Raw genomic sequence first — 16,919 nt, 5'->3', positions numbered from 1 at the left:
TTACTCTAATTTAAAGATGACTTCTAAATCTAGATTTAGACGCCTTGCAGGCGTACTTGCATTGATTCTTGTAGGGCTTGTAGAGGCAAAGGGATTTGGAGACATTGTTAAGTTATCTCCATCACCCTCCAACATTTGAACCACAACTTTCATTGAAGGACAATCCATTGGGTGCCATTGGATGCACCATAGTCCCACAATTGCTAGTTTCATTGCAATTTTAGCATCTACATTATCCTCAACATAGACTCGTAAGTCTTCCTTTTTCTCTAACAAATTGTTCATCCATTCTGAAAATATATTTGGCTAGTGTTCTCCACTGTTACACCAACATTTTTCTTGCCTCCAACCATCTCAAGCAACAATATTCCAAAACTGTAAACATCTAATTTGTAAGACACGTTCCCAAAGTTCCTAGAGAACACTTGGGGAGCAATGTAACCTATGGTCCCCCTAGTTGTGGTCATGGACACCACACTCTGATCCTTTGCACACAACTTGGCTAGACCAAAATCAGAAATTTTTGGATTGAAATTTTGGTCTAGCAAAATATTATGAGGTTTGATATCAAAATGGAGAATTCGTTGATCACATCCTTGGTGAAGATATTCAATTCCTTTTGCTATGCCAAGAGCAATGTCTCGTAGTTTTTCCCAACCAAGGAAATGGTTAGAATCTACTGACGAAATAAACTTCTCTAGTGAATCATTTGGTAAGAACTCATAAACTAATGCCCTTCTAAATCAATTAGCAGAGAAGCCAACCAAATGAACCACATTAACATGGTGGATTCTACCCATTGTTCCTACTTCATTTACGAATTCTTCCCCATTGCCCTTGGAACTGTTCAGGATCTTCACGGCAACATGGATTTCATTTGAAAGCTTTCCTTTGAACATTGTTCCATAGGCTCCCTGACCTAACTTCTCAGTAAATTGATTTGTAATCCTTTTAACATCGTTGTATGCGTACCTTGTGGGCTTGAGAGCTTTGTAATCATCTAAAAACTTTTCAATTCTTGCTTGATTCTCTTTTTATGATTTGTCATAGCGATAGACACAGTAGATTGCATAAACCACTAGTGCCAAAAGAAATGACCCCAAGATGGAAACTGAATGTTAAACATTTGTGAGTCAAGAAAACAAAAACAAAACAAACAAAAAACAATTATTGTTAAATTTCAAATGGTCAACAGGCAACTCACCAAGAATCATGATCTTTGTTGATTTACCTGTAAAAATAACATAATTAGCTTCTAATTGCACCTATATGAAAATAAAAGATAATTGTGTGTATTTATAACACTAATAGTAAGAAAGATATATTAACAATTTAGGTTATATTGCATTCAAACTGAAATTACACTTAGTGTGTAGAACACTAATGAATGTTTAGACCCCCAATTTCAAATATAACCGACACAAGCTTATACTCAAACAATAAATGTGCAGAATAATAAGTACAAGCAAAAACCCAAACAAATAAACAACTCTACGCCATAATTAATCACAATGCAGCAGCAATTAAAAGGCAAGAGTAAGGGTTAGAGAGACGCAAATACAAAGATAACATCGGCACGTGTTATCGAAGAGAAAACCGAATAATTCGGCAAAAAACCTCTCCGCCACCCTCCAAGCAGTGAAATGATCCACTAAAGAATAAAGTTGGGATACACGAATAACAGTAGACCCTCCAAGCCTGACCTACCCAATACACCTAATCCCTCCAAGCTTCTTACTCCAACAAGGTTAAGCCTAACCATGTCTTCTTTAGCTTTCCGGGTCCCGCAATAAGCCCACTGCATCAACCAAGTGAATTGGTCATCTCTGAACTGCTTCCCAAGCACCGAAATACCTCCTTACTAATTTGGGTATGGTGAGATAAGGAGTTGGCTAATGAACCTTTCAAGGGTATGTCAATGGAAAGGATGAAAAGTCTAAGATTGTGGATAAGTCAATCTTGGTTTTCTTTAAGGTTTTTGTCTCAAAATTCTCTCTGGAAACTCTCTACATTTCATGGGTATAAGGGTATTTATAGTAGGGTACGTGAGGAATGTGAAAAATCATTTTTTTCTGCAAAACAGGGCATTCTGGTGACTCAGTCTCGCGAGTGGGATGAGTAGCGAGTTTGAGTCACGAGATAACTGCCAGGCCAGACTATACTTTTTGTCCTATAGTGCTCCAGCTGTCATGATCCTTCAGCTTCCTACATGCTTCACACGTGTGACATTTTGGCGAGTTGCCAATCGCAAGTCACTCATGAGATCCAGTCGCAAGAAACCTCTTGAATGCTTACACATTTGAATTTCTTCACACTCTCTCACACACAACGCTTACATAATTCCCACTTAAATATAGGGTATCTAATTGTTGAATTACATTCAAATTTGGCACGGAATAAAGCCAACACATGATTGAATAAATTCAACCTTACAATCTCCCCCTTTGGCTATTCCGTGACAAAACCCTAAAACAGACTTTAGACTTAAAATGTGAATTGGGAACAGTTGCCAAAACTCACTCACACCTAACTCTAGATTCTGTGAAGCTCTTGAACCATACGGACCAGTTTTCCTGAAAACAATAACACAAGACAATCATTGTAAGCAGAAATCTTGAAATGCTTATGAAGCATGCACAATGTGATCAAGCAATAAAGAATATAACAATAAGGCATGGCTTGACCAAACAAGAACAATCACTATAAATTGTGACCACAATGATCATTCACATAATGAATGAACATCTGGACATGCAAGCTAATAAGTTCAATGCAAAGTATTATTTGCATGTCCAACACTAACACGATGCAATTAGAATTTGGAGTCTTAATTTAATTAGGAATAGGAATCTGACTAACAAGTGATTTGGTTCTTTTTTTTTTAGCAAAATTTTTTATGTGCCAAAGAATGGGCTAGGTTTTAAGACTGAATTGCTATGTATTTTTTGTCAAATATCTTTGGGGGGGGGGGGGGTGCGATTCTTGCTATTTTTTTTAGTACTATAATTCTAGGAATTTTTCAAAACTCAGGGGGGGCTATGGCCCCCCTGGCTTTGCCTATGGTTATTAGTGCAAATGAGATGTCAGATTTTACGTCTTGTTTTTGAACATTTACTATTCTTGGTCAACTAGAACATAAACCTTCTTTCCTATACTTCTTATCTTCTTTGAAATCCAAATATTGCAATTTGGCATTAGCACTTGAATAGTTGCTGCCATCTAAGGTAACATGGATAGCGTGAGAAATCTTATTATGAAGCATTTGGACACAAAATATGAATTAATAGACTATAAAAATAGAATCAACACAAAATATTGTGTAAAAATTAGTTGAATTGAAAAAAATTAACCCTTGAAGTCAAGGTAAATGATCAAAATCAAGTCCTGGTCATTGATGAACAATCCAGATTGGTTCATTTTGTGCTCTAGATCAAATTGATCCAATTTGCAGTGTAGGTTGTGGGTTGGATCGGGTTGGGTAACCCAATTCAATGCTAACATAGCAAGAAGTTTTTGACTTGGCAGGATGCTAATGTTGCAAATGATTTCCAAAAAATAAAAAATAAACTTTACTTATTTCGATCTACTTTATCACGGGTTCACTGAAATCTGTCGATACAATTAGCAAACTACAAAGTAGCGTGGTTATATTACTCAATTTTATCTCAAAGGTTATTAATTGCCTTGAAATAATTTAAAACACGCTTGAAATAAATATATTAAAAAAAAGGTCACTAATTGCAAAGTTACTGAAATAAATAACTTTTTGATGTGGCTTTTCAAAACTATGAGATATCATAGTGGTAAAGTTACTTATTTTTTCCCTTTGTTATTTCATTTTGATCTATTGTGAAGTCTGTAATATGTGGCCTTTTGATGTATGTGTGGTTGTAGTACACATTGAAAGAGATTGGGCCCGGTTATATAATATTGTGTTTTGATATAATATAGATTTTGTAATATGTAGTTCTTTAAGGTTAAAGTATAGGTGCATGGTTGTGGTTTTTTTTAATTATTTTTTTTTTATCAAGGGTTTTGATTTTACATCTTTTGACCCTCGGTTATTTTTACCTTTTTCAAGGGTTGGTGATCCTCAGTAAAGATAAAACGCTTGTTCTAAGGTTCACGAAAGATGTCAAAATTTTGTTTTTGGTGGTGTATGCTTCGAAGGTCAACAAGGGTCATACAAACTTTTAAAATAATATATATATATATATATATTTGTGAATTTTTCTTATGTTTTTCAAGCTTTTTGACCCTTAAAAAAAAAGCCAACTTTTTTTGTAGTGGATGTTGCACATTAACTTGGCACTTTGAGAAGGTGAAATATGGTGTTTGGCACGCGGCTTGAGCAGGCTTCTTCCGACAGCAATTCCTCAAGCTCTTCTTCTTTACAAAATTTAACTCATTTTACATCAAATAGTATATATTAAGAATTTAATTTGATTACAAGCAAATTTAATGGAATGAGAAAAGAGTCCTCCAGCATCCATCGGAAAAAACCAATAAACACTATTTGAAATCTTTTATTACTAAATAGTATGAATGCCTAAAGGCTATGACCGCTCATTTATATTGGAAATCACCAAGGAAGTCCTAGTGCAACTACGAAACTTCATTGCTCAAAATTAGGCTAAAAATAAGAAATTTTGCCAAAAAAAAAATTCTAAAACAAATCTTAATTTATACCATTCCATGTAAGGGCTCAATTTTAACTAAAATACTCTTAAAAATTCTCTAAAATAAGGAAATATAGCCTTATTCTAAAAAATTTTGAAAATTAAAAAATATATATAAAATATAAAGATTTAATAAACATAAAAAATTAAACCTTGTATTCTTTCCTGCCTCAACAAGAAATTAAGAAATACTTTTTTTATAAGCATCATCTTCCTTATACTTCATATAAAAAAACTTGAAGTCTCTACATTGACCATAAGATTAATAATTTCAATCTTTGAGTACAACATGATTGCAACTCTTATGATTATCTAGGAGTCCTACTTTATATCCTTACTCTGATTCAAGGATGACTTCTAACTCTTGGTTTAGACGCCTTGAAAGCATACTTACATTGATTCTTGTAGGGCTTGTAGACGCAAAGGGATTAGGAGGCATGGTTAACTTATCTCCTTCTCCCTCCAGCATTGGGACCACAACTTTCATTGAAGGACGATCCACTGGGTGCCATTGGATGCACCAGAGTCCCACAATTGCGAGTTTCTTCGCAATTTTAGCATCTCCATTATCCTCAACATAGACTTGTAGGTCATCTTTTTGCTCTAACAAATTGTAGATCCATTCTGGGAAATATATTTGGCTAGTGTTCTCCACGGTTACATCAACATTTTTCCTACCTCCAACCATTTCAAGCAACAATATTCCAAAACTGTAAACATCTGATTTGTAAGACACACTCCCAAAGTTCCTAGAGAACACTTCGGGTGCAATGTAACCCATGGTCCCCCTAGCCGTGGTCATGGACACTGCACTTTGATCTTTTGCACATAACTTGGCTAGACCAAAATCAGAAATTTTTGGATTGAAATTTTCGTCTAGCAAAATATTATGAGGTTTGATATCAAAATGGAGGATTCGTTGATCACATCCTTGGTGAAGATATTCAATTCCTTTTGCTATGCCGAGAGCAATGTCTTGTAGCTTTTCCCAACCAAGGAAACGATTAGAATCTACTGAGGAAATAAACTTCTCTAGTGAATTATTTGGTAAGAACTCATAAACTAGAGCTCTTTTAAATCCATCAGCACAGAAGCCAACCAAACGAACCACATTAACATGGTGGATTCTACCCATTGTTCCCACTTCATTTATGAATTCTTCTCCATTTCCCTTGGAACTGCTCAAGACCTTCACAGCAACATGGATTTCATTTGAAAACTTTCCTTTGTACACTGTTCCATAGGCTCCTTGTCCTAACTTCTCAGTAAATTGATTTGTAATTCTTTTAACATCGTTATATGAGTACCTTGTGGGCTTGAGAGCTTTGTAATCCTCCAAAAACTTTTCAATCCTAACCTGATTTTCTTTTTCAGTTTTGTCATAACGATAGACATAATAGAGTACATAGACTACTAATGCCAAAGGAAATGACCCCAAGATGGAAACTGCATGTCAAATATTAATGAGTCAAGAAAATAAAAAGTAATTTACACTGAATTTTCGAATGGCCAATGGAAAACTCACCAGTGATCACTATTTTTCTTGATCTACCTGTAAAATATTTTAACATGATCAGCTTTTAATTACACTTATCATAAAACAAAATATAATTGTGTGTAAAATTTTATCACTATGAAAAAGTTTGACTATAAACTTTGTTGTAGCTTAAGGCTATATTTCACTCAATATCTTTTTATTGAATATAACTTTTGACAAATCTACCATTAGATTGCATTTCATTCTTATATTACTTGCAAAATTTCTAGAAGATCAAAGATTAATTGCGATGTCATCAATTAATTGTTTAAATTGCAAGTTTTTATAGTCTAAAATTATGCATAAAAAATAAACTTATGGATCATATAGTAAATAACATTTGATTAACACAAAATTTGATATGTGTGTTAAAAACGTAAAAAAACATACAATCTAACAGTTAGATTTTCAAAATATATAGCAATGTTAATTTTTTAAAAGGAAGTTGTGGCCAAACTTTGTCGTTGTCACTGTTTTTTTATACAAGATAGAAATTCTATTATAACATAATCTAAGTGTATATGTGTGTGAAGCTCTTTCCTGGAGATTTAAATCCCAGCCCTTACCCCCCACACCTCACAAGTACTTATACTTGTGAAGTGACCATTGCACTAAGAGTGTGCCGTAGTCTTATCACCATTAGCAGAATGATAATTAGGCAATTAATCTTTACATCAATGTGATAGTCTTTTCTCTTATATAAATAATGGATTTCACCATGATTTTAATTAGTAGGATAAGTTATTATGTGAGATGAGAAAGTACTAATTACCACACTTATGCTAATATTTTAAGGTAAATTTTGTATTGATACCGTGAGGTTTAGTTTTAACTGATGAGCTACCTGCCTATTCAAGGATTTTTGAAACATGACTAATTTTTTAGTACCATGAAAGTAGAATTGATACGGCCTTTATTATGTAATAGTTAGTATTACTAATTAAATTTATAATAAGATACACAATTTATATATATGAAAGAAGCAAGAATTAGGTCGCTCTACGGTCTACTCTAACAGTATCTAATCATTTTTCTTCTGACACTAGCCGACTTCTGAAATAATACAGACACGACTTACAAGCCTAGTTCTAAAATAATGTTCTTTTAGTTGAAAAAAAAAAAAATAATAACAACTTCATGACTGGTTACAGGAAATTACCGTTGCAGACCACTTATAAACTAAGCTTGATAAAATCAATATATATTGGCATGAAACAGAACTTGTGTGATTATAGAAGTGGAAATTGGGTAGAAATAATACAATACCTTTGTCTTTGTCGGGGTCAAAGCACTCTGTTTTCAAATCAGTGCTATTATTCTCGAATCTACATTTCTTGCCTTTCTCTTCACAGTATCCGCATTTCGGTCGGGACCATGTCAATTCAACAAAAGGGGAACCGTAAGCGAATGAATCATGTGGATCTGATGAAAAGCTATATATCTTTCTACATGATAATATGGGCAAGTCGGCGATGTAAGAATCTGAAGGAAAAACATAAACTTCTTGGCAACTGTCCGTAACTGTAGTTTCTCGCGTACAATTGAAAACGGTAAGGTCATGAAGAAAATGTTTATAACGAACATATTTATTTTCGTTAAATTGGAAAGGCGAGGAAGATATATTGAGTCCTCTTGGAAAGCAACTATTTGAGAAAGTTAAGTGGATTAACTGAAATTCGTAATCAATAGAACTGACAAAGGTTTTAACTGAAGTAGGCAGCTCGAGCACCGTATCATTGTTATGAGAGCAGTAGAGATCAAAGCCAGGATAACCACACTGCTGGTCTGGCTGCCTGTCTTTGAGTCGGAAAGGAAATCGGATGTCTGGGCCATCTTCTCCACACCGTGATTCAGGACACCCGTTTTGGCCTTCTGCAAGGTCTACGATGAAAAGCGCAAACAACAGTAAGGATGGGATAACTATTCTAAGGGAAATATCCATATCTGTGGTCTGGAAAGGCTTCTCACAGTATCTAATAAACCAACTTAGATGGAGTATATGGATTATTATGGAATCCTCCCCTATTCCTAAGCAACCAAGTATTATTTGGGTCAGTGAAGATTTATAGACTTGGGTCAACCGTTGCTTCGAGAGGACTTCATAAGTCCATTTGTTTTTACTTTTACTTGGATTCATTGATTCAATCAGGCAAGTTTGATTTGTGTGAAAACAGGGAAGGTGGAAAAGAAAAAGAAGAGAGTTGGGTGAAAAATAGAAGTTACTCTTATTTGGTTTAAAAGAGAAAGAAAATGGTGTGGAAAATAATCTCTTTGGCCTACATAATTTTGTCCTCCCAATTTGGGAAGAAAATTAAGGAGAAAAGATGATGTGGGTAGTAAATTACATAAATATCCTCACCTTTATTACACTCACCTACCTCTCTCACCTACTTTTTTTTTTCCTTTTTTTTTTATAAATATCCTCACCTTTATTACACTCACCTACCTCTCTCACCTACTTTTTTTTTTCCTTTTTTTTTTTTTTTACGTGGATAAAATTTCTTCTAGTTTGCACAGTACGTTCACGTTGGTTTTTTTTTTGGGATAAAATTTTGCACAGTACGTTGGTTCTTTTTGTTTGTTTTATCTTTTTTTTTTTTTAATATCCTTTTAGCATTTGCTTATTTTATAAAAAAATAATAATAAAGTGTTCATACAAATTTTTTTAATAATAAATTTACTTTTTATTTATATATTTAGTAAGGACATAATAGTAAATTTATATCAACTTTATTTTTCATCCTTTCATTTTTTATCTCAACCAAACAAAAAAGTTTTTTTATCCCTTCACTTTTTCACCCCTTCAATTAAACACAAATGAGAGAAAACTAAATCTTTTATATCCTTCTACCTTTTCATTCTCTCACAATTTTTATCCTTCCACTTTTTCATCTTTCAAACCAAACCGACTCTAAGGACTGCTATCCTCTAAATTTTCTCACGCGTATAACTTTTTTCCAGATCGGTCTACACGATTCAGAACTCCTCAGATATAAACTGGGCTGGCCTTATAGAATATATAAAGCTCATTATGAAAGTCTGAAAGTTTTTTGTATTGTTTTTTCTTTTTGTACATGTAAAACTTTATTGCTCACAATCTTCTCATGGTCTTCTTTTTATAAGTCCAATGGGGCGATTTTGTAAGACTGATGGTTTTTAGGACAGAAAAAGAATAGTGATAGGGCCCATCTAGCTCCCTTTCTTCTTGATTTATTTAATACATTAAAAAAAAGACAATCAATCATTAATTTGAGCCAGTCGTTTGGTGACATTCCAGCAGTTAACGAAAGAAGAATTTGGATCAACTTTTCTAACGCGGTATGACCGTACTGAACTTTAGTTTTTATTTAATTTGTTGAACTTTCCACTGATGTTATTATTATTATTATTATTATTATGTGTTGGGATGACAAGTTATATTTTTCTTTAATGTTTTAGTAAGAAAGCAATAATGATAGGGATGATTCTACTTGCAAAAATTGGTATTTAAATTTGTACAGAAATGTAGCTTCTAGGAAGCTATTCGTTGACTCATGGCTTCAATTGGATATGAAGGTGGATGCAACAAAGATAGAGATGACTCTATTTGAAAATGTCAGTATTCAAATTTGTACAAAAATGCAGTTTCTTGGAAGCTATTTGTTGAGTCATGACTCATGAGTTATGGCTTCAATTGGATATGAAAGTGCATATATGCAACCAAGATAGTGATAACTTTATTTGCGAGAGTCGGTATTCAAATTTGTAGGGAAACATAACTTCTTGGAAGCTATTTGTTGACTCATGACTCATAACTTCAATTGGATGCATGCAACAAAGATAGGAATGACTCTAATTGCAAAAGTCAGTATGCAAGTTATGAGGTGTTCTTCAATTTTAAATATTAGGTAATTCGTTATAATGACCCAAGAAAAAATGTTAGTCACGTTTGCTCTATACTTTAAAATGACTAGTCAAAATTGAGGTTCATTGTAGTTGTTAGTGTTGTCAGACTTGGACCGGACCGAGTAGTCTAACCCAGTTAACCCATAACCAGCCCAAAGTTTGATTTTTTTTTTTTTTTTGGTTATGGTTTAGCCCATATGATATTTGTTGAAATTAGTAAGCACGAGGATTTGAACTTGGCTTCTCTAGGCTAATATATGCATGTCTAGCATGTCAACCATTAGGCCGGTAAGATATAGAAAATTATTATATATAGGCACAATTTATGAATTAAATTTAATAAAAAAAATTAAATAACACATCATGGTTCGTTCTTGCATAATTGAACCTCAGTTTGACCTTAAAGAGGTTGAACCTTCTTTGAACGGTTCGAGTTTCAAAACCATGGTAATTGTTAATAAAATCCAGATCAACCCAAACCCAGTATATACTTAAATGCGAGACTCATCACACACATATACAACACACACACAGAAAATATCCGATCAAATCTGGGGGATCACATTCATAATTGTCAAAATAGCATAAAGAAAGAGTCAAATATGAAATTGAAAGTAAGAAATGTTTCTACATTACTGGTGCTGTGGGGTGGTGCTTCTGCTTAGACGGTGTGGATTTGAAAGTAGGAAATGTTCTCATATTCTTGACCTTGTAACTTGTAAAAATCCATGACAGGAAGTGCTAGGTTTGTTTGGCTTTTGGCCATTTCAACATTTTTTTGGAGAGGTTACATTAAAAGAGAGATCGTAGTGAAATTTATTGCAGAATTAATATAAATGATTTCCAATACCTGTGGATGAAACAAATACTGTTGCACTCAACTTCTGTTGTTCATATGAATTTTTTAATTTGCTAGAACTAGAACTAGAAGTAGGCTCATCCATAGGAAGAGTGTATGACTATTTTCAGGTCAGTGGTCTACACATAAGAACTCCTCAGATATCAATTGGGCCTTACAGCCCATTATAAAAGATGTAAAGCTCATGCTTAAAAGGTTTTTTGAGTTTTGATTTTCTTTTATTACATCGAAATGTGAACTTTCATTGCTCACAATCTTGTCATGGGCTACTTCTAGAAGTCTGATGGGCTGATTTTGTAAGGTTGGCTTTTAGGACAGAAAAAAAAAATAGTGATTGGGCCATCAAGCTCTCATTCTTCTTGAGTTATTTTATTTAATAATAATAACATATATATGAAATAAAAATAAATAAATGAACGACAATCACTTGGTGCATTAATTTGAGCAACTATTTCTTGACATTCTTGACATGTGGTTGACGGACAAAGACAAATTGATCAATTTTTCTTACACGGTATGACAATGCTACTTAATTTAACGTGTTGAAAGTTGGGAGGACAAGTCGTATTCTTCATTGACGTTTATGTGAGAAAGCAATAAATATGGAGAAGACATACCACTTGCAAAAGTCATTTTCATAGTTTGTCATGGACTACAAGAAGGATAAACAGCTTTATGGAAAGTTGACTCATGAGCTGCGCCTTCAATTCAATTGGACACGAAAATGCATGAAACATCATGAATGGAAGCAATAAATATGGAGAAGACATACCACTTGCAAAGTCATTTTTATAGTTTGTCATGGACTACAGGAAGGTTAAACAGCTTTATGGAAAGTTGACTCATGAGCTGTGCCTTCAATTCAATTGGACACGAAAATGCATGGAACATCATGAATGGCATCTACACCAAACTCGTCCATAATGTCAACGAGCCTCTACTATCAAATATGGTCTTTTATCCTAATTTGTACTCTAATAGAGTAATTATCACAAAACAAATGACATAAGTTGAGATTCTATCATATATATATATATATATATATATTTTAAATTCACACTTTTTTAGCAAACATTTGAGGTTTAAATCTTCTACCCTCCACTATCAAATCAAAAGAAAAAAAAAATTTGTTGATACATTCATGATGATCACAAACTCATTTTTGCACAATTTTAAACTACAAAAACTTCCTTATCATTACTTTCTTAAAATTTTCTTTCCTCATTTTTTTTTTTTTTTATCATTGCTTTATAAAGATTTGACTTGAGCTAATTATTTCACTAGTATGTTTTAACTTTTAAGTTTTTAATTAATCAAGGAAAAGAAAAACATGCTGTATATTTTAATATCTTAATTAGATAGAAGAGATTGGGGGTTTGAATCTCAAGGTCTTCATCCAAAACACAAAACATATGCTTTTAGTATTTAGGGGAAAATTCTACTATAGTCAGACCTCTTTACAATTCAAATCATGCACAAGCATGGATGATCAAGACCTCTTTAGAATTGTTGTATCTATAGCATCACTTGATCAATAATATAAAAAAACTTTATACATTTCCTTATATTTGTATGATATTTACTTATTATAATGTTAAAAAAATTTATGTTCCGATAAAATTAACACTAAGTTTAAATTTTTACTCAAATATCTATTTGAAGAAGATATTTAACGGACTAAATAATCTAAATTATTAAAAAAATTCTCATAACAATAAAAAAGAATAGAATAATGCTAGGACTTCACATACCTCTCCAAACAATAATAAAAAAGAATAGAATAATGGTAGTACACATATAACCCATTCAATATTATGCTTTTTAAAATATGACCTATAACTTGAGCTTTGCCCTTCCTGACGTCCGGTAGTGTCTCAATCAAGGCTCAATCCAAGCTAGGAAAAGCCAAACTTGTCAATTTACTGGTTGGGTTCTGCTTGATTTGCTTCTGCCACCCCAATTTGCAGTCCCAGATATTCCAATACTTTGCTTGCCTTTACAAGTAAAATTAGAACAGAAGGTAGTGAATTAATGGATGGTTCACAAACCTTTGGATGAGTTAATGACAATGCTTTGGTTATTATTGAATTTATAGCTTATTACTGAAAATTAACTCCCCTTCAACGTTAATGTTTATTATTAAAATACTCACGAAACTTACAGTCTAAGGTTAAATGATAAATGATCTCATCATGCAAAATTGCCTTCTCTCCCTCCAGGCTCCAGTGTGATTTATGAAATTATATGCATTGACATGTGCAGACGTGGTTACCATTTTCCGAATGTATTGATTGTGTGTATTTCATTGCAACATAAATGAGATATGTTTTTTAGAAGAGTAATGCTACAGATACTAAACTATTTTACAATATTTTTACAAACTGCTGATGTGGCAAATTCTTACTAATTCTAATATGGGTTCATCACTAACATTACATTTTTACTTGCAATAGTATTGAAGGTAAGTCAAGCCCAATAAATTATGGTTCCAATAATAAATTTTGGTTCCATCGCTGCAATACACTGTGCACAGTCCAAGGTTCATTAAAGTCATATGGTCAAACTGGTGGTATTTTCTAAGTCAAAAATACTTTTTTGGTCCCTAGATTTTGGGATTACAATCAATTTAGTCACAATATTTTGGTAGCAATTAATTGGGTCCTGGTTATTTTCAACTTACAGTCAATTTGGTCTTTACCATTAACTCATTAACAAAAAATGCCTACGCGGCAAACAGTGTGCACGGTTGGCATACTTAAAACTTATGTGGCAACTAAAATAATAATATAAAATGACACATTAGCATTTGAGTAAAAATAATAATTTATCAATTTAAGGAAATAAAAAAAATACAAAAATTAGAAGAAAAAACATGAATTCAGATCCCAAAACCCAAAATTAAAAGAAAAATTGATTGTTACTCCAAAATGAAGGGACCAAAATGATGTTTTCACCGAGATTTTAACTTTTAAAGCTTTTTAGCAGCTCCTTAAGATAGTGCCAAGCTTACTTCCAGGGGCAGTTCTATAGTATAGGCAAATGAGACGACTGCCTAATGCCCAAGTAGAAAAAGGCTCTTAAATTTTAACTAATAGGGTTATTTCTTTCTTTATAATAGTATTAATTTGGTCTAAATATTAGTCAATAAATAAAATAATATTTTTTGTCAAGTGAAAAACCAAAAAAGAAAAGAAAAAGAAATACTACGTCCACAACATTTTTTCACCACAAATTCTAAGTGGTAGGTTGTTTCTAGCTGTTATTAGTAGACAAAAAATGAATTTCAGCGGTGGGTTCAAATTAGAACTAGTAACAATTTAATACTTAGGATTTGTTGTGAAAATATAGTGAATGTAGCACTTCTAAAAAAAAAAAATGCAATACACAAAAAATTTCACAACATTTTTTACAAGGTTGGCAAACTTTTATTAGTTCTCATCTAAGTCCACCACTAACATCACTTTTTTACTTACCACTATCAATCTGTTATATCAATAGGTGTGAAAAGTTTTGTTAAACTTTTTTTTATGTCTATAGACTTTCTAAAAAACAAAAAAAGCTATGTGACTCATGTTAATTAGTAATTTTGCCTCTAAATCAAAAGAATAGAGTTTAAGTAATATTAAAAAAAAATTAAGTCATTTAAATATATCAATTCAGTTTTCACCTTAAGCCCCTAAATACTTCAAGCCCCTTTGCCCCTGTGGCTTGCTTTTGTATGCATCTCAAATTTATTATTAAGCTTTGTATCCATATTAAGTATTATTGTTAATTTTCATTAAAGAAAAGTATTATTGTTACTATTATTGTTATTATTATTATTACTACCTTATTCTGGTGAAAATAGTCAAATATCACGTTTTGGCAAAATTTGTAGCAATTTAACACTGTTTTTGAACTAATTAGCAATCTACCACTTTTTTAGTACTCGAGTTCTAAATGGCACTTGAGTTTCTCAAACTTGAGTTCTAAATGGTACTCGAGTTTAGTAAACTCAAGTTCCTAGTGAGCATGCCACCGTGGCGCTGGCTAAGCTGGATTTTGGGCATTAAAAAAAGCCACTTGGTACTTAAGCTTCATAAACTCGAGTACTATGTGTTGTGAACTCGAGTTTCGTAGACTCAAGTACTGTGTAATCTTACATATGCAGTACCCGAGTTCCACAAACTCGAGTATGGCTCGGGTATGACACTTCCACAATCCAGACTCATATTCGAGTTCATTGAACTCGGGTTTGTAGCTTCTGAATTCCCACCTTAAACTCACAGTTTCACTATCTCTCAATCTCCCTCACTCAGTCTTACTCTCTTAATCTCCCTCTCACTTTCTCAATCTCACTTTCAGTCTCCCTAAGTCTCTCAATCTCCCTCTCTCTCACTCAAACTTACTCTCTCAGTCTCCCTCTCACTGTCTTAATCTCGCTCTCACTGTCTCAATCTCGTTCTCAGTCTCCTTCAAAGTGACTTTCACCTTCGATCCGAAGCTCGTTCAAATTAACTCTCTCTCTCTCTCTCTCTCTCTCTCTCTCAGCGTTCCAAAGGCAGCACCTTTCACCGTTGTTCTCAAATTCGCTGCCGAAGAGTTCAAAGTGCCTCCTTAGACCAACGCTGTCATCACCAACGGTACATATTATCTCCCTATCTCTTACTCTATCTAGGGTTTGTCTTGCATGTCGTTTTTTATCTGCTTTTTTTTTTTTTTTTTGGTATCTCATAATCCAATTGATCAATTAGATTGTAAAATTTTGTAATTCATTATGCACATTGCAACTATCCCTAAAAATACAATCTAAGCAAAATTGGAAATAGTGAATTAACAAGCTGAATCCAAGTGTCCTCAAGTTGCGAAAGATTGTGAATGGATTTACAGCAAAACCTGCTTTACTAAGAATTCTACATAAATGTTTATATGAGAAAATTTCATGTTTTTATAATTGAAATTTCTATGATACACCCCGCAAATATGTACCATGTAGAATAATATATTACAATCTGAACTATGGGGAGAGAAAGAGGGATTTTAACTCAAGTTTCTTAATTTAACTTCTAGTACTACCCAAAAACAAAAAAAAATAAAAAAAATAAAAAACAAAACAAAAGCAAAAGGGCCAGGATGATTTTTTTTTTTTTTTTTAAAATATAAGAAAAGATCTAAAAGGTTAGGCCTGGGCATGCTCCTTAAAAAGAGAATTAGAATGTGTCATGCTCCTTAAAAAGAGAAGTAGAATGTTTATGCTTTGCATTCAACCTAATGGGCCAATAGTCACTTAATGGGCCATTAATCACCTTTAATTTATGCCAGATATGGACCCACATCGAGCGGGACCCTTTATAGATACTGTCTTGATGAGGTAGGCTGTGCATCGTTCAAGTTTGCTTTGGGATGCTCCTTCGGCAAGCGAGGTATGCACTTGTCCAAAATCGTAGTCAATATATGTAGTAGAAAGATTTTTGGCATTTAAGTTTGAAGCATAATTATTACATGCTTAGTGAATGCTATTATTAATACTGAGCTGCTCCGTTTGCAGGAAGTACCAGGTGTACTAACTTATCGTCACCGAGAGAAAGGTTTGCTTAAAGGTGGGTTAGATCCACGAATTGCTACTTATATCACATATGCGGGGTTAGATGGGCTACTTCAGGTCCCAAATATAGACCTTAATCATGCATTGATCACGACGTTGGTGGAGTGATAGCGGCTAGAGACACACTCATTCCACTTGCCCCACGGTGAGATGACCATCATGCTACAAGACATGGAGATTATAATAGGGGTACTTGTAGATGGCTTGCTGGTGGTAGGATTTACCAGTATGACTAACTGGGCCAATCTCTACACTAAATTGCTAGGCCTGGGGAAGTATCAAGTTGGACGTCTGGGGAGCAGCCAATGAAAGGGATGGTATTCCTGACTAAATTGGCGGTGTGACATGCGTTGACCTGGTACGCAGTGCAAGAGA

At 33.6% G+C, this 16,919-nt stretch overlaps 1 protein-coding gene and 1 pseudogene across 1 annotated transcript; both read right to left on the bottom strand.

The window, feature by feature from the left end:
* Nucleotides 1-1,762, bottom strand: LOC111992636 (rust resistance kinase Lr10-like; annotated as a pseudogene).
* Nucleotides 1,763-4,889: 3,127 nt separating this feature from the next.
* On the bottom strand, nucleotides 4,890-8,349 carry LOC111992996 (rust resistance kinase Lr10). The gene is made up of 3 exons (XM_024024848.2): nucleotides 7,483-8,349; nucleotides 6,205-6,231; nucleotides 4,890-6,125 (listed from the first exon to the last, which is right to left on the bottom strand). The coding sequence occupies exons 1-3, from the start codon at nucleotides 8,156-8,158 to the stop codon at nucleotides 5,014-5,016; spliced, it is 1,815 nt and encodes a 604-aa protein (XP_023880616.1). The 5' UTR covers nucleotides 8,159-8,349; the 3' UTR covers nucleotides 4,890-5,013.
* Between the last annotated feature and the right edge of the window lie 8,570 nt (nucleotides 8,350-16,919).

This window comes from Quercus suber, unplaced genomic scaffold, assembly GCF_002906115.3.
Source record: "Quercus suber isolate HL8 unplaced genomic scaffold, Cork oak 2.0 scaffold_546, whole genome shotgun sequence".
Taxonomy (NCBI): Eukaryota; Viridiplantae; Streptophyta; class Magnoliopsida; order Fagales; family Fagaceae; genus Quercus; species Quercus suber.
Note: the sequence above shows the minus strand (reverse complement) of the source record. Positions and strands in the feature narration are given on the sequence as shown.